Below are 18256 nucleotides of genomic sequence, written 5' to 3' on the forward strand. Positions count from 1 at the left end.
CCAAGTTTTCCAAGAGGGCCTGAAATCACTAAAAAAAGGAAAAGTCACGGGTCTCCACCCAAGCACCCAAAACACCATCAAAATTAATATCCACAAATTTAAAACCACCAAAGACCTTTCACAAACAAATGCTGAAACACCAGCGGCAAAGTTGGACTTAAAAAAAATGTGAGGTTTTGACAAAAAAAAACATGGAGCTCCGCCTGTAGATTAGCAGTGATTGCACAATATTGGACTGAATGTGAATGGTTTCCTAGGTCAGCCGAACGGTACAGACTTCATTTCCGTTCGAAAGGGCAGCTCAGTTTGGACCAGGCCAATGTAATGGTTTAGGTATCCACTCCTCACCTCAGCGCAGTTAACACGCGAATGGCAAATTACCCACCCAAACCCACAGCAATGTTTTGCCCTCATAGCACCAAGTGACCAAGGATTGAAATGCAGCCATTTAAGGCAAATGTGTAACGACGGCAATTTGCAGCTAGTTTTAAAGCTGCCTTTTTTACTTTCAACTTGGAATTGGAGCAATGAACTCAAATTATTTCTACTGCTTATACACAAAAATGAGGCTCGTGTCAAATCAGATTAACCCTAACCCTAACCCTAACCCTAACCCTAAAAAAAGATATTACATACCAAAAGCATATACACTGCTGCACAATATCAGTTTCTGCTCCGTGTCTGGGAACTTCCAAACAGCTATCTTTAGATACTGTTCCCATCTATGTTTAGATACTGTTCCCATCAGTACCACACTTACAGCCTGCTGTACAGAATTGAACCAACACGTTTTTGTTATGCAATATCCAAAGGTAAAACTGGTCATCCACTTTTTTAAAAAAAGTGTGGAGTCAGATCAGGAATTTTACTTTCAGTACTAATGAAAATGACTCAGCAAATAATACTCATATTCTGTCTTTTTAAAGATAGAAGAGAAGCAGCTCAACTGCTAACACAAGGCATCCGCCATACTTGCGATGTCACTAAACACAAACAGAATTACACCTACCCAAGGTGCCAGCCATGACTCAGTGGGTAGCATTCTCGCTTCAGAGTCAGAAGGTCATGGGTTCAAGTCCCACTCGAGACTCTAGCACAAAAATCTTGACCGGAGGGCATGCAGTGGGTTACTGAGGGAGTGCTGCTCTGTCGGAGGTGTTGTCTTTCACAGAAGACATTGAACCGAGGCCCTCGTCCTCCCAGAGGTGGATGCAAGACATCCCATGGCGTAATCGGAAAAGCAGGGGAGTCCTTCTGGTGTCCTGACGAACATTTATCCCTCAACCAACAAACCGATTATGACCCGCTGCTCAAACGGTTTCCCTAAATATAATTGAATGCAATTTAACGGTCCTTCATTTAACGTGAAGTGCTTTGGGACATTCGGAAGTCATGAAAGTTACGTTACATATATGGAAGCTTTTACATTTGAGTAAAGAGAACACGAGGAAGAAAACAACCTTAATATTTGCCCCTGAAAGGCGGGGGGTTGAGTTCTTTCTTGCAAGGAAGAAATAGCTGGGCATGCTACATGATGTGGCTCCTACTACACCATAAATATGAATTTATAGCTATTTAGGGGCTATTAAGATAGAAACTAATCACAGTAAAATATCTAGCTGGATCATGTTCGATCACTTCCAGTGTAACCTTATGAGAGAGAAAGAAAAAAATAAGACTTAGATTTATATAGCGCCTTTCACAACCATTGGAAGTCTCAAACACTTTACAGCCAATGAAGTACTGTTGTAGTGTAGTCACTGCTGTAATGTAGGAAACACGGCAGTCAATTTGCACACAAGCAAGCTCCCACAAACAGCAAAGTGATAATGACCATGTAATCTGTTTTTTGTTATGTTGATTGAGGGATAAATATTGGCCCAGGACACCAGGGATAACTCCCCCGCTCTTCTTCGAAATGCTGCCATGGGATCTTTTACATCCACTTGAGGGGGCAGACGGGGCCTCGGTTTAACGTCTCATCCGAAAGACGGCGCCTCAGACAGTGCAGCATTCCCTCAGTACTGCACTGGGAGGGTTAGCCTGGATTTTTGTGCTCAAGTCACTGAAACGTGACTTGAACTCACAACCTTCTGACTCGAGTGCTGCCCACTGAGCCATAGCTGACACGGACAAAGATATCTCAAAGGTAAAGACCTTGCAATTGATCCCTTTGAGGTAGCTTGCTTCTCTTCTTCCCACCATCCCTCGAACTAGACCAAAGTTCCACCGTAATCCTATCCAAATTTCACCTTTCTTCCATTGCAGCTCAGTAACAAAACTGGTCTCAACGGCATCTTTTTTGATTTTGGAACCCGCTAGATAATGGAGGGGGAAATGCGGCTGGACACTTTGTAACTTCAATGGTTGAATTTCAGTCCCTCATACTATGAGGGGAAAATTGTAGCCCGTGGGTTGGGTGGGTAATTTGCCACTCAAAACTCTTAACTGTGTGGAGGTGGGGAATGGATACCCAAGCCCATTATGTTCATGACTTGGCCCAAACTGAACAGCTCTTTCTAATGGAAGTGGTAACAGTTCAGTAGAGCAGAGTTTGGTGGTCGAGGCCAGGCTAGACATTCACATTTGGTCCAATATTTTCTTGTGATCACTGTCAATATATAGAGGTAGTTACAAAAGTTTTTTTTTAATTTAAATTTTTGCTCGACGTTTTGACATATGTCTAGCTTTGCTCTCAATGTTTATTCACTAACTGGAGCCATGTTTAAATACACCAAGTAGGCTGTACTGAAACTTGCGGGTATCCAAATGCCCCACTTCATAAAATAAACAGGAAAAAAAGAGAGAAAAAATTGGAATTAAATGCGCCTATGAATAGTTCCTTTTATGCAGTCATCATAAACCTTTCACTGTCAAAACAGAATTTAAGCATACTCGGCACATAATGAAATACTATTTCAATCTACCCTCATATACCAACTGCACGCAAGAGAGCTTCCAGACTCTGAACAGAAGATTTGAGTGTTCTTATTGCCCATAAGCAGAACTAACCTTTAGAGCAATCAACTTAAAAAAAGAATCTCGGTACAACCTGGCCATTGGGTTCTTCTTGACTTTACAGTAGTCAGTGAGGACAACCGACACCAAGTTCTCCTATACGCTTAAGAAACAAGGGACGCGCGACAGGAATAGATAACCTACATATAGTCAGAATGACACTTAAAAAAGCAGATTTAAGGATTTGCAACGACTCAAACCAATTGATCATTGTGGTCAAGCCTACTTGCAGATAAATGACAAGGATGTTAGTTCTACATTAAAGAATACATGATGAAACCGGTCAGATTTAATTGGAATGAGGGGTGTGGAATTGCCCCATAGATACTTTGTTCCACATTTCATTTTATGAAAATACAAATAAGATTGTGCACTACTTATGCTAAAGAACTTGGGGTACCAACTTCAAAGTTTGACAGCAGCTAAAAGTTCTGCTGTAAAACTGGACAACTGATGAGTCGGTAAAACGATTCATCTGCACAATGTGATTCATATTACGGGAAACATTTTGGTATCTCGGAGATATGAGGTCAGGCGCTATATAAATCAAGTTTGTCTTTCACTAGAACAACTTGTTAGATAAGCAAGCTATTCCAATAAGATTCTGAAACCAAAAAATGCCAATTGTGCCAAGGTATCTTGTTTGTACAGCAATTACATTGTCTGTCTCTCTGGCTGTTAAAAATTTTAAGAATTAATAGATTACACTGTTTAATACTGTAAGCAATGAATCCAAGGCCTTCTGTATCAACCACATAAGCATAAACACTGCATTGAAAAGGTTTCCAACTTTCAATAGCCTCCTTCAGCTTAAAGGGCAGTTAGACCAATTCACAGGCAGCATTTCATCACATTTGAAGAGGAATAGCATTAGGTAATTTGCTGTTATCCCTCCTAGTCAGTAAAACTGGTGCACTGCAGATCAAAAGGTGAGGAAATTCATTAGCTAGCCATTTCACTTGTGCATCATCCATTTTACAGACAGATTTTTAAAAACTGGCAATATAAAACATCTAAATGCAAAAGATCAGAAGGAAAGTTCTCGAGATGAGGCTCAATGTTACAACATAGAAAATAAACATTCTAAACAAGATGTTGGTATCACCATGTACAAGGAGCCCCTCAAAAATGGAAAATCGCATCTAAATAAAGAGAAACAGCCGATTATCTTGCTGCAACTGCAGACAAATCAACCATTTCCTTCCCTCCATATCTCCCACTAAACTTATTTCTTCAGAATGGAATCAAACAATTTCCTGGAACAACTGGTCTCATCTAAGGATCAAAGAACAGCTAGTAAAAAAAAAATGTCTGCATTTGCAACAGCAATAAGACAAGACTTTGAATCTGTAGATCTACTTGTCCTTAAACACATGCTACTTTAGTGAATATGCAGTGTCTTTCTTCAAAATCAGCTTGCATCATCAGATGCTAGAGCTCAGAGCTTTTCTTTTATAATTTTTAAAATATAAAACCAGCAACACTGAAAGAAAATTACATTATCGCAGTCTAACTTTGAATATCTAGTTAGTTTGCAAAGAATGTTGCCCACACATACACATCAGTTTTAAAGGGGGGTATTAAAAATGAAACGAGACATTGCTGTAAATACATCGGAATATTTAGGTAAATAATAAAAACAATGTTTGGAAATGTAAACTTAAGTTGAGTTATATCGGGACAATCAAATAAATCTTTGATTGCTTAAAAAGTCTGCACATTATAAACGAGGCCAAGGCTCCCATCATTCTGTACAAAAAGATCACACAAAGTGGATCGCGTTTACTGCACCTTCAGTTTATTGTACTGGAAATGGAAAATAAACTATCGCAATTTGCAGAAGTGTCTTTTCACTATAAAAAGAAACCTGCACTATAACTTGCAGCTTTATAAATCGTTTGCAACAGTTAAAAGTCACACAATCCACCACATACCGTTGAAGATGCAGGAAGTCATCTGTCAGAAGGAACTAAGTTGCTCCCGATTGCAGGAAAATCTCAAAACGGTGAATCAAGTTGTCTTGCTTGCATTGGGCACATCCAGCAACCGGTTGCGGTTTTCACTTGCACACCATACTGAAACCCGACATGAAATTTACTCCATGGGGAAGCTTGTAGTTAAAAGCTGAACACGAGATACATCAATTCTACACTTGCTTGCTCCAAGTGTGACAACTTTCATGGATCTGACAATGGTCTGGTAACCATTATTTGTGGGGATGAACTTTTGAGAAAGCTGTACTATTTGCATGATTCCAACTGCTAGTTCTATGCAGCGGCATTTAAGTTAATAAACAAAAATTTCCCTGTAACACAACTGTCAGATATTTAAAAGCAAGCAAAATAAGACCGTAGTGGCTAAAACACTTTGCTACTGCGCTCATTATTAAACCACTACAGAATGCTTCAATGTAAGACTTCAGTAATGATCTGGTATTCAGCCATGCATACATTATATTCTTTGTTTAAAGATATAAAATAAAACAAAAACCCACAATACTTAAAAGTATTTGACCACCATTCATAAAATAAAATATATATTTTTTTGCCACTTCTGCATCAGGAAAGAAGGAAATCGAGGGGATAATTTCTACTAGTTTGTAAAATTTGATCAATTCAAAGGGTTTCCATTTCTATAGAATCAAGCAATAAATGCAATACATTTTTCCTTAACGTGCAATACAAGAATCTGAATCACATTTGTCCGGATTGATTGCAATTCGTGATTTTGTTTTCCTTTTTGAATTCGGTGGAATTTTGAGACATCCCAATCTTGCAAGTGATCTTCGGGCATTCACTTCCCTCAAGCTCCACATTTCACCATACCTCTTAAAAACATGTCCGATAGCAGCCAGACACACTTGTGGGAATGGGAGACAACATTCCCTTCCCCTCAGTACAGAGTCTACAAGACTTTTCACGGGAGTCTCTAAACTTGATTGAAGTTTTTTTTTTGCCAACCTCACAGAGGCAACATTCCCCAGCTCTTCCTTGTCCTCACCTGCAAGAACAATGACTAGACAAGGATTTCTTTTCCTCTTCTAATGAACAAGCAGCACTCAGCACCTTGGTCATCTAAAATCATGACAGCGGAGTAAGCAGACGTTTAGTACGGGATAGTTTTTCTCCTCCCAGAGCTGACCAACGACGTGCCAAGCATTTCATCCCCAGAAAGGTTAACGAGGCAGTCAAAAACCTGCCGTTCCCACCTTTATCACAGGATTCTCAATGTCTTTATCTTGCAAGAATAGCAACGTTTTTCTTTCTATGCACCGCAGAGCAAGAAACTTGCTGTCTTTTTCATTTGTATATCTCTTTCCGAATTAGCCTCTGAATTTTCTACACAGAAAAGAGCCTCACATTCCTCCGGATAGTCCCTACGAAGTATTACAAAGAAAGGAGAGGAAACTAAATGCCATTTTCTCTTACTAAATGCCAAAGGAGGACAAATAAAACAATCCCCTTTCAAAGTAGCGGCAAAGGAAAGAATTAGCTGAAACTGGTAGCTTTGTAAAGCAGGTTTCTTTTTGCAACACAAGAGTTGAACAGCGTTGATCTTTGAATAAATCGCAGTCTGACCGTTTAAATATTCTCCACTGTAGACAGAAACCAGTGAAAGTAAATCTTTATTCCTCCCACCCCCTCCCCCCAACTTGCTGCAAGAGCAAGAGCACCATTAATGGTTTGCACCATCAAACTGCAGAATTACTGCTCTATCCACAAAAGAAAACAGTGTATTTAAAGTATCCTCCTTGCTGTATGACACAAGGAACATCTTGGTCCGACAGCTGTAGTACAGTTGATTTTCATTGCCCTTACCCTCAGACATTAACAGAGGAACTTAATGCCCATCATCTCTCCTGCATCATACATGAAAGGACAGCACTGATTGTTAATGTCCTCCATAATGTATTGAAAAACACTTTTGCTCACTGATGGAATCCTGAAGAACTGCCCTTGGCGTCACTATTCTCCTAGGTATAATGTGCACTATATAGAGTTAAAAGGTCCGCTGCTTTGCCACCCTCGTTGCTGAAGAACACGGACTTCTTCTGTTGCAATGTGTTGCCTGGTCGCTCTCCCCATGTATGCTGCAGGTACAATAAACACCAAAAGAATATAGGCTAGATTTCCCTTTCGCTGCAGGAAACATGAACCGACAACTCTCTCCTCTCCAATTTTGGTTAAGTGGTAGGACTTGCAGCTGACTTCTTTCCCCTTTACAATAAGCATTTAAATTCCTCACGCAGGAAGCGGGCAGCCAGATCTGTCAAATGTGGGTGTCCTTGTATCAAATCATTCATTTCTTTTTTATTAAAAAGGATTTTATTTTATAAAAGCAGTGCATTTACACAACAGGAAGAATAGCACTGATCCTCAAACTTAAATTTTAGTTGTAAAGCTTACTGATTTCCTCCCCTTTTGAATCAGAGCAGTACGAAATAATCTGGCTGTCCTAGGGTGACGCTGTGTCAGAAGAGATGCAATTGTTGCATATTGCAATTGGGTGAGTCTTGTCTTATTTTTTAAAAAACACCTTTAATGTTGCTTTTTGTAAACTGTAAAGAGCAGCACTTATCAGTTAGAAAGCTCCTCCCCCTTTATAACAGCAATATGAAATAATCTAGTTGTCCCTTAGGTTAGGAGACAGTGCAGTTCTTCTAGAGGGGATGGAGTCTTGTCTTAACCCAGAACATTTTGCCTGTAGGACACAGGAAGAGCAGCACTGGTCATCAATCTGATTTAATTTTCAAGCTCCTCTTGTTGACTTTCCTCCCTTTAAAAAAAACAAGAGCAATATGAAATAATCTAGTTGTCTCCTAGGTTAGGAGGTGCCGTTCTCCCAGAGGACTGATTCAAAGTCTTGTCATAACCCAGAACGTTAGCTTTTTGCTTTTGCCTGTCGGACACAGGAAGAGCTGAAATAATCTAGTTGTCTCCTAGGTTAGGAGGGGGTGCAGTTCTCCCATATTAGGTCTGGTCTTAACCCAAAGCTTTATTGCAGGACACAGGAAGAGCAGCACTGGTCGTCTTTATCGGGCTGAGCCGCATAGTTCATCTGCCTGACGATCTCGGCGAAGAGCTCATCCACCATAGTCTTGCTCTTAGCTGACGTCTCTATGAAGGGGCAGCCCCACTCCTCGGCCAGGGCACGGCCCTTGGCGGCGGGGACCTCCCGCTCGCTCTCCAGGTCCACCTTGTTGCCCACCAGGACGACGGGCACCTTCTCGTAGCGCTTGACGCGAATGATCTGGTCGCGCATGGGCCGGATGTCCTGGAAGGACTGCTGGTTGACCAGGCTGTAGACCAAGATGAAGCCCTGACCGTTCTTGATGTATAGATCGCGCATGGAGGCGAACTGCTCGGTACCCGCCGTGTCCAGGATCTCCAGTACTGAGGGAGACGAGTCCACCTCAATCTCCTTGCGATAAAAGTCCTCGATGGTCGGGTCGTACTTCTCGATGAAGGTGCCTGTCACGAACTGCACTGTCAGTGCCGACTTGCCCACGCCGCCACTGCCCAGCACCACCACCTTGTATTCCCTCATGGCTGCCCCCTCCCCTTTAACAATTAAAGTCAGGGAATAAAATCTCCCTCCCCTTTAACAATTGTAAGATGGAAAAATAAAATACCCCCGCCCCTTTAACAATTAAAAGTCCGAGGGCTAAAATAAATTCCTTCTACCTCCCCTTTAAGAATTAAAATTCGGGGGATAAAAAATAGAATTAAAGGGGAAGTTATGTCGAAATCCACATACACACAGCGAAAGGAAAACGCGTTTTTTTTAAACGGGTTTCCCCCCTCCTCTCCTCAGAGCCGCCGTCGGGAGGGGAAGCAGACAAAGGCCTCTCCGGGGCGGCCTTGCCTCAGAGGAAAAGGCGCTTCTCCTTCTCCTGCTGTCCGTGTCGCCGCCGCCGCACCTTCTCTCTCATCGACAACAAACACCGACTTCTCCTCATCTTCCGCCACCCATTTTTGGTTTGTTTTTGTTTTGTCCTTTTTTTTAAAGTCAGCTCGCTCTCTCTGGGCTTTTCACCCGCCCCATTCCTGCTGCTCCGCCATCCTCTCCCTCTCCCTCTCACCGCCTCTCATGTGGCGCTCTCCGGCCACCGTGACGGAAGTACCGCCCAACCCCAGCAACCGTCTGTCTGTCAAGAGCCAGCCGACCAATCGTGGCTCTCGGACCCGCCTAACCCCGCCCCGCTTCCCTCCCATTACCTCGAGCGGCTGTCGTTCAAGACCCAGACGGCCAATCGCTGCTCTTCGATTCTGCTAGCCGCGCCCCTCCATCAGCCCATTGTTTCAGCTGTCACTCGAGAGCAAGCCGCCCACTCGCGGCGCTCGATTCCAACTGACCACGCCCCCTCCTCCATTCTATTGTCTCGACGGCTGTCGATCAAGTAATAGTCGACCAATCACCACGCTCCGATTCTGCTAGCCACGCCCCTCTTTCAGGCCATTGTCTCCTGGCTGTCTATCAAGAGTCGGCCGACCAATCGCGCACCGCATTCAGCCAGTCGCACTCCCTCCGCACGATACCTGTGAGCCAATCCGCGGCGGGCTGCCTCCCCACTCCCCACCCACGCGGCGGCAGAGCAGGATTGGTCGTGGCGCCTGTAGTCCGCAAGCTCATGGCCAAAGAACGGTTTCCCAGTGCCGTGGAGCGCTGTATCAAACTAACAAACTCTTTCAACTTTTAACATAGGAACAACTTTCATCAAACTGCTGTTGCACCTTGCAAAAAACAGAGTCAATGAATAACACCACCCAGTTTATTGCACAGAATACCCAGCACAGAAATAGGCCATTCGGCCCAACCAGTCCATGCCGGCGTTTATGCTCCACTTGAGCCTCCTCCCGTCTTTCCTCATCTAATCCTCCCTACAAACCCTTTATTCCCTTCTCCCTAATATGCTTATCTAGCCTCCCCCAAAAAAAGAAAGACTTGCATTTCTATAGCACCTTTCATGACCACCGGAGGTCTCAAAGTGCTTTACAGCCAATGAAGTATTGTCCCACGAACAGCACTGTGATAATGACCAAATCATATGTTGTTTGGTGATGTTGATTGAGGGATAATTGTCCAGAACACCAAAGAGAACACCCCTGCTCTTCCTCAAAATTATGCCATGGGAACTTTTACATCCATCTGAGTGAGCAAACGGGGCCTCAGTTTAACGTCTCATCCAAAAGACGGCATCTCCGTCAGTGCAGCACTCCCTCAGCACTGCACAGGAGTGTCAGATTAGATTTTTGTTCTCAAGTCTCTGGAGTGGGACTTGAACCCACAACATTCAGACCCAGAAGCAAGAGTACTACCCACTGAGACACAGCGTTGTGACATTAAAGGCATCAATGCTATTCACCTCAATCACTCCCAGTGGTAGCGGGTTTCACATTCTCACCACACTCTGGGTAAAGAAGTTTTTTCTGAATTCCCTATTGGATTTCTTGGTGGCTATCTTATTGATGGTCTCTAGTTTTGCTCCGCCCCACAAATGGAAGCACTTTCTGTATCTTCTCTGTTAAACCTTTCATTAAAAAGAGACCCATCTTGTTCAGCCTTTCCTGATAGGTACATCCTCGCATTTCTGGTATCATCCTTGTAAATCTTCTCTGCACCCTCTCCAGTGCCTCTATATCCCTTTTATAATATGGCAACTGTAATTGTATGCAGTACTCCAAGTGTGACCTAACCAAGATTCGATACAAGTTTAGCATAACTTCACTACTTTTCAATTCTATCCCTCTAGAAATAAACCCTAGTGCTCAGGTTGCTTTGTTATGGTCTTGTTAATCTGTGTCGCTACTTTCAGTGATTTGTGTATTTCTACTCTTAAGATCCCAGTTTCCCTCTCCTTCAAACTTCTGGCACCAGTGAAGACAACGACCAAGACGTATGAGGAGCTTGTAACGCTGATCGAAGAACAACTCAAACCCAAAGAGAGCATCCTCACAGCCAGACACTGGTTTTGTACCCACCGACGGCCCGAAGGTCGCGAAATATGCTGCAGACCTCAGGAGCCTGGCGGCACCCTGTGATTTCGGCGAACACCTCACCGAAGCACTGCGGGATATCCTTGTCATCGACAAGGGCCTTCTTCACAAGCTACTATCTGCGGATACCACAGTCACACTGCAAAAGGCCATCACCATGAGCTAGGTATTCATGACCTCGACCTGCAGCTCTAGGCAGATGACTTATCCTCAGGACTCAAACCCGGCAAACACTGTACACAGACTGGCGCCTTTTACAGGTTGGACTGTAGAACGTGAGTCTCCTCAGGGGAGAGGGAATAGGCCCCCCGAGTCCCTTAACTCTGAGTCCGCCGAGGGGGGCTAATCGGTTAGCACCATGCTGGCATTGCGGAAGGAATCACAGGGTTCACCAGTGCCGTTTTAAGGACTATGTGTGTAAAGGCTGCAGCACAAAGGGCCACCTCCAGAGAATGTGTAAAAGAAATATGACTCACTGTGTTGATGAAGAGTCTGCAGAGGATTATGAAGAGGTGGTCAAAAAGGCAGCTCAGCGCCACGATGAGGTGTATGGAATTTTTACCTGCACCACAGAATGTTCCTCGTTGAGGATGGAAGTCGAGATTAACGGCGCTCCAGTCTTCATGGAAGTGGACACGGGGGCGAGCCAGTCAGTAATGAATCAAGAAGCCTTTGAGCAGCTATGGGACAATCAAGCTGAACGACCCAAGTTGGTCCCGGTTCAGGCAAAGCTGCGTACCTACACCAATGAACTTATCCCAATCGGTAGTAGTGCGGATGTAAAGGTACTCCATGATGGCGAGGTGCACAAGTTACCTCTGTGGATTGTTGCAGGTGATGGACCAACGCTACTCGGAAGAAGGTGGATAGAGACGATCCATTGGAGTTGGGAAGATTTCATCCCTCCAGCGATCGACGTCCTCCACGCTCAGAGGCAAAGCAAGCCCTTACCTGAGGTTGGATCCGGCATCAGAGAGCAGACCAGCACAGCACCCGAGACACAGACCGTCCAGCACGACTGCGTGGAGATGATCCAGCTGAGATGACCCGAACGCACCTTCCAGGCTCCAGTGGCAGGACTCCGGAGGAAGAAAATCGGATCCAAAGGCGACTTCCCAGCTTCGGTGGCAGAATCCAGGGAGAAGAGTGTTATGTATGGAGAAAGAGTCAGACTGAACACTGTGAGCTCAAAGTAAAGTGTGACCGTAGTCTTTTATTGCAGGTCTCCAAAATGCCTCTCCAACCTGTGAAGCCTCCTTAAATACCTGTGCTCCCAAGGGATTGTACAGAGTATATACAAGTTTATGTTGTGTATCTGTAAAGCATGCACTCCCATGTTCCGCCACCAGGGAGCGCATGCTTTACAGATACCCAAGGGATCCCAGCATCCCTTGGGAGCACTGTATATAAGCCGGCCCCTAAGGCCTGTTCCTCACTCTGGAGTGTCTTAATGAAGACTGAGGTCACTGTTCCTTTAACCAGTGTGCAGTCTCATCTGTGTTCGGAACACAATAACTGGCGATGAGTGTTGTAGGAAGTAGGCACCTGCAGAATATATCAAAACACTAGGCATTAGGCACCTGCTAAATATATCTAAACTCATATAAATTTAAAGTGGCCACACACAAAATGGCCGCCCAGGCATGATGGGAAATCAGGTGGTCAAGCTGTGAATTATTGACTGAGCAATGACCGAGCAATAACCCTATGAGGCCCACTACCAGGAATGCCTTGGATGCAGGATAAGAATAATAAACCAATTAATTCCCCAGGAAGAAAGAGATAAGGAGAGAACCCATCTCCTGTAAACAAGGTCATAAACCAATTATTTCCCCAAGAAGAAAGAGATAGGGAGAGAACCTATCTCCTGTAACAAGGTCATCAATCAGCCCGAGCTGACAATAACCGAACAGGTAGTTCCTGAGGCACCAGGGGAATTCTATTGGGTTAAAAGAACCTATATGTAATCGATAATCGTTTTGATTGGATTGTGTCCAGCCGTGATGGGCTGAGTAACTGTAGTAAAATGTTGTGAAACATATAAAAATCCATGTAACCCTTTGTTCTGTGGAGAGAAGCCTGGATACAGTCCTGAGACTTCCTCCCCGCTAAGCGTTAATAAAGGCCGCATCGGCGTTGGAACCAACTCTGAGTGTTGAGTGATTCTTCTGAGAAAACATTAATGCTAACAGTGGCGTTGTCGGCACGATTTCCCGGAGTCGCTGGACGCCCTTGGAAAAACCCGGGTGAGTTTAAAAAAAACGATTTTTAAGTATAAAGGGTGCGGAAGGTGGAAGCTGGTTGATCGACACGAGGAGACAGTCTAATATCTCAAATGCCTAGCCTGAGCCTGAATTAAGAGGACTTTTGTCCCACGTGACGGCCAGGAACCAAGTAGGCGTAGGGAACACACTTAGACCGTGGGATCGTGATACCGAGAGACATCTTCCGGACCCAGTAGTGTAATTTGAAATACCCTGGGGTAGAACCAAGTGGTGTACAGCGGCTAACGGAATCCAAACCTGTGAACAGGGTCGGACCAACGGGCCGAGCGGTGGTAGGTAGTCGTTAAGGATACGTAGAGCACTGCGGGAAATTGCTTAAACGCGTTTTAAGAATTGTATAAGTTTGTGTAACAGCAGAACTTGTGACCTGACAGTAGCTAGGAGACGGTCTACTCCAAGTTGCGCTAGGAAGGAAGCGGACCTCTGAGAGTAGATTCCTAACGGTACTAGTCTTACCCAGGAATGGCCATGAAAGCAAGTAAACTCGAGTGGGGATCAGAAGGGTCCCTTACCCGCCATCTGGCGGAAAAACAAAAGAAACTAATCGAAAAAATGATTAGCTCAGGGTGGAATCCGCAGGAACTACCAGCAAAGCAAAGGGAATGGTGGGAGAAGGAACGGAAAGTCAAAAAGAAAAAAAGGCTGTGGTCTTGATACTGCGAGCCCATGTAAATTAACATAGGAAGCTAAGATAGGAAAGAAGAGAGACTTTTGTGAACGTCTGTTTAAAATGAGAAGTGCCTGTGTGATTTTGTGACTGCGGAATGAATTTTTATGTTGTCATGATGGAAGAGGAATGCAAGTGTCTGTTTATTTTAACTAACCCTTTGTAGTGCTGTCCTGTATGTGGGAAGTTTTAAGACATTTTAAGTTAGAAACGCAGGTGTGGATTTATTCGGATGATTCGGATGATAAAGTTATGGAGCTAGGAAATGTACAAAGGATAGGTTTGTTGAGCAAAAGATAAAAAATACATGGTCCCGGTGGTTAAAAAAAAAGAATTTACTTGTCGAAAGAAAACATGCAATGATTGATTGGGTTGAAAGACATAAATTTAGTCTCAGAATGAGATAAAGAATGCTTTAAAAAAAAAGAGCTTCTAGCAAAAAAAAAGGTTTTAAATAAAGATTGAAATGACAAAGTTTGAATTGGGATTTTGAGATATTCAGAGAAGGCACAGAAAATAAAGACGCCACTTTGAAAGTAAACAAAATGTGTTTGTGATGGAAAAAGACATAACTTATTAGTTGATGTTTGCTGTGATAAAGAAATTGGTTTAATTAGAAAAAGAAAAAAATTTGGAAGAGGTTAAAAAAAACACTCAACATTTTAAATTGAGAAAGTTTCAATGCAGTTTGAAAAGATTTCCAAAATGGACAGTGTTTATCAAGAAAAGTCCCGAACAGTCTAAACAAGCAGGAGGGTTTTGAAGATCTAAGCTATGCGAACTCAGCACAGAGAAAAAAAAAACTGGGAATTAGAGAATCTTACTGAATTCTTAAATTCTGATAGAAAATGGAACTGGCACAGAAGTTTAGATTTTGTGCTGAGAGAGAAATTAAAAAAAAAACAAAATTGAATTTCAGTAAACAAAATTGCTATTAAAAATGTGTGGTCTCGTTTTATATCAATTAAAAAAAACAATTTTCTTTGGCAAGTACTTGAATTAGAAGTTAAGAAAACATTGGAGTTTACTCTAAAATGCCGTCTTCCCTGATGAGAAGATTTTTATTATTTATGCTGTTTAACGGATTCCTAATTTCTAAGTAAGTTTTGAAGGCACAAAGACTTTTTTTTCAGATGATTACGTGAAGTCACGTAATGACATCAGGTCTTCTTACAAACCTGGAAAGGAGTTAACCCTTTCCATTGACAGCCATTTAAGATACTGAACATTATTAATTTGGATTTCTTAATAGAAAAAAAAGACTCACCTAATAGAGGAAACATGAAATAAAAACAGAACTAGCTTATGTAATAATACTTGCCTGATAAAGAAATAGATACTCAATAAAACAAATTGAAGAGTTAAAAGCTAAGATAAACAGGCTGGAAGAGATAACGGGACTAGACGGATAGTGCAGTACGCAGCCATAGCACCATCACCTATGGCAATAGAGCCAATGTACCCACGGTGGGTAGGTGTAGTCCACAAACCCAACCTAACGGTAAAGCAGACAACGATGTTCGGAGGAATAGCTTTGGCCTTGGTCATAATAGGAGTTTGGGTAATATTTAAGTGGGTAAAGACACGGGCGCACGCCCCATAGATTCAACTCGAAATGGTTCGATTATAACCTTGTGCTTCTGATTTTGCAGGGTGACAGGGATACTCGTAGAGCAAAACCTAACCTCTGGTGACGACCAGGCCGTCTGTTTAAAATTACAGATAATACCTACCAGAATGGGAATACGAACGGCGCTACTCATAATATGGATAGCCCTGCGACAGGCACGTACCCTGGGCAACACCGACGGACAGCAGAGCACGCTGGAAATAAACAATTACATGAACTATGGAGTGTTATTCAATTTGACGGACGGAGTATGTGTCCCAGCGACTAAAGATTGGAGCAAGGACAGGACTTATTTTAATGCATGGTTACAAGTAAATCCTAGTAAGGACCGGATATGTGTACAGTGCTCCATGGGTATAAGGAGCAGATGCATTAAACGGAGGGATGTCAAAGGGCCCGATGAATGTACTTTCGGCATAATTTGCGCGCCTCCGGGACAGTCCCAGCAATTAGTCATCCGCAAAAAGGGAGTGGGGCTGTGTGGGTACTATGAGGAGGTGGGGGCGGCTGCAATATCATTGTATGTATGCTTCTCACCCCCTCCGACACCGCGCCCCATAAGAACCACTACATTGCCCGAGGAACTGCCTTGTCCCATAACTACTAAGGGACCAGAGAATGGGATTGTAATGTACAACGAAGGGGAATTATTGTATGATAATGTTAAACATGAAATTATGCCTGTTCTGATCAATATTTCAGGCATCCAGATGCCGGAATACTGTACCGAACCGCCAAGGAAGATGTACAATGTATTAAGTAAAGTTGTAATGCAGCAGGCTGCCGATGCAATGGGTGCCAGTAGGTTCCGGGGACAGGGGTTAGCTCCCAGGATGAAGAGGGAAATAGTTAATGATGTTGCTACCGTTTTCAATACAGGGACCTCCGTAGTGAACTCGATAGATATACAAGGATTAAATGAGAGGGTGGAACAGCTTAGAGGGGTGATGAAGGGGTTATTGGAGGGGGTGGAGCAAAACCAGGAAGACCAAGCCAACCTAGGAAAGGAGGGTGCCGAAATCCAGTTGGATGGCATCTCAGTCCTGGAAGCTCACGCCAAAACCATCAATCACCTCATTGATAGAGAAAAAGAAGATACAGGAAAGCAAAGACAGGGGCAACTCTGTCACGCTTATGGTCTGTGGATGGTGGGACAGATCCGCCACAATCTTGACCAGATCCAACGCGGGGAAGTACCCGATTGGATAGACAGTTCACATTTAGCTCAGTTGGCTAACCAGAGGGGGACACTGGATAATTGTACTCTGAGGGAACTGACCCGAGTATACCCAGCAATTCCAGATTGCCAGATGGGTAGGACTACCGGGATAGGGATAGTCCTGATGATCCCTATAGCCACGCCGGACTCAGGGCTGTTCCCCCTATACTAACTAGAGAATATCGGAGTAATACGGGAAAATGTCTCCATGCGTTACTATCTGACCACCACCTCCGCCGTTCGTCGAAACAACATACTTACCGGGATTTCCCTAACAGATTGCAAGCAAAGGGGGAGATCACAGTATGCCCTCACCCGGTAGGCCGAGGGGAGCTAGACGAGTGCGGGTTTAACCGAACTGACGGGTGTGTACTAGAAATAGTGCCCGCACATAGGCACTTCGCGAGGTCAGGTTATGGAGGAAAAGGAAGATACTGCTTCTCTACCACAGAGCGTTCATACCAGTATAATAACCTGCAGTGCCCTATACCACAGCCAAACTTTTGCTTTACGCTACTACGACCTGTCACGATCGGGCAAGCGCATATCACCCAGGTTAGGCACCGGAAGCCTGAAACTATTGATGTAACCGATCAGCTCCATGATCATTTGCAGGATTATGATGAGCCAGATCAGGTCCCTATCCGTAAAGCTCTACCACCAACTGCAAACTAAAATCAAAGTATTGGAAGAAGATATCGAAATAGACTTACAAAGTCAGAGTTGGTGGAGAAAGGTCTGGGACTGGGGAATAAATGTGAACATCCATCCATGGATTCGAATAATTTCACACATACTGGTCGGGATACAATTGATCTTAGCGATAACATGGGGCATAATGGCCTGCCAGGCATGCAGACACCACGCACAGCGAAGAGGGACAAATCACTGTTCCCCGGAAACTAAACAAGCCTGTTTGATAAGGGGGCAGGAGGATTTGGCCTTTGTCAATTTGATTTCAGCAACCGGGATTCCTGAAACCGCATGACTGGCCAGCACGTTGAGGCAGGGAGTACCGGGCCGTGCACAAAAATCTAGTAAAGGTAGACTAGTCCCTTTACCGAAAGGGGGAGTTGTTGTAGGAAGTAGGCACCTGCAGAATATATCAAAACAGTAGGCATTAGGCACCTGCTAAATATATCTAAACTCATATAAGTTTAAAGTGGCCACACATAAAATGGCCACCCAGGCATGATGGGAAATCAGGTAGTCAAGCTGTGAACTATTGACTGAGCAATGACCGAGCAATAACCCTATGAGGCCCACTACCAGGAATGCCTTAGATGCAGGATAAGAATAATAAACCAATTAATTCCCCAGGAAGAAAGAGATAAGGAGAGAACCCATCTCCTGTAAACAAGGTCATAAACCAATTATTTCCCCAAGAAGAAAGAGATAGGGAGAGAACCTATCTCCTGTAACAAGGTCATCAATCAGCCC

The 18256-nt window shown here is 43.7% G+C and overlaps 1 protein-coding gene across 1 annotated transcript; it reads right to left on the reverse strand.

Annotated features, from left to right (window-relative positions):
• Positions 1-608: 608 nt before the first annotated feature.
• On the reverse strand, positions 609-9094 carry LOC139274967 (ras-related protein Rap-2a). The gene has a single exon (XM_070891759.1). The coding sequence runs from the start codon at positions 8563-8565 to the stop codon at positions 8014-8016; it is 552 nt and encodes a 183-aa protein (XP_070747860.1). The 5' UTR covers positions 8566-9094; the 3' UTR covers positions 609-8013.
• Positions 9095-18256: the final 9162 nt, after the last annotated feature.

Source organism: Pristiophorus japonicus, chromosome 10, assembly GCF_044704955.1.
Source record: "Pristiophorus japonicus isolate sPriJap1 chromosome 10, sPriJap1.hap1, whole genome shotgun sequence".
Classification (NCBI taxonomy): Eukaryota; Metazoa; Chordata; class Chondrichthyes; family Pristiophoridae; genus Pristiophorus; species Pristiophorus japonicus.

What these genes read in the sequence shown, in the direction of transcription:
- LOC139274967 (XM_070891759.1), bottom strand. Translation starts at nt 8,565, where the DNA reads ATGAGGGAATACAAGGTGGTGGTGCTGGGCAGTGGCGGCGTGGGCAAG.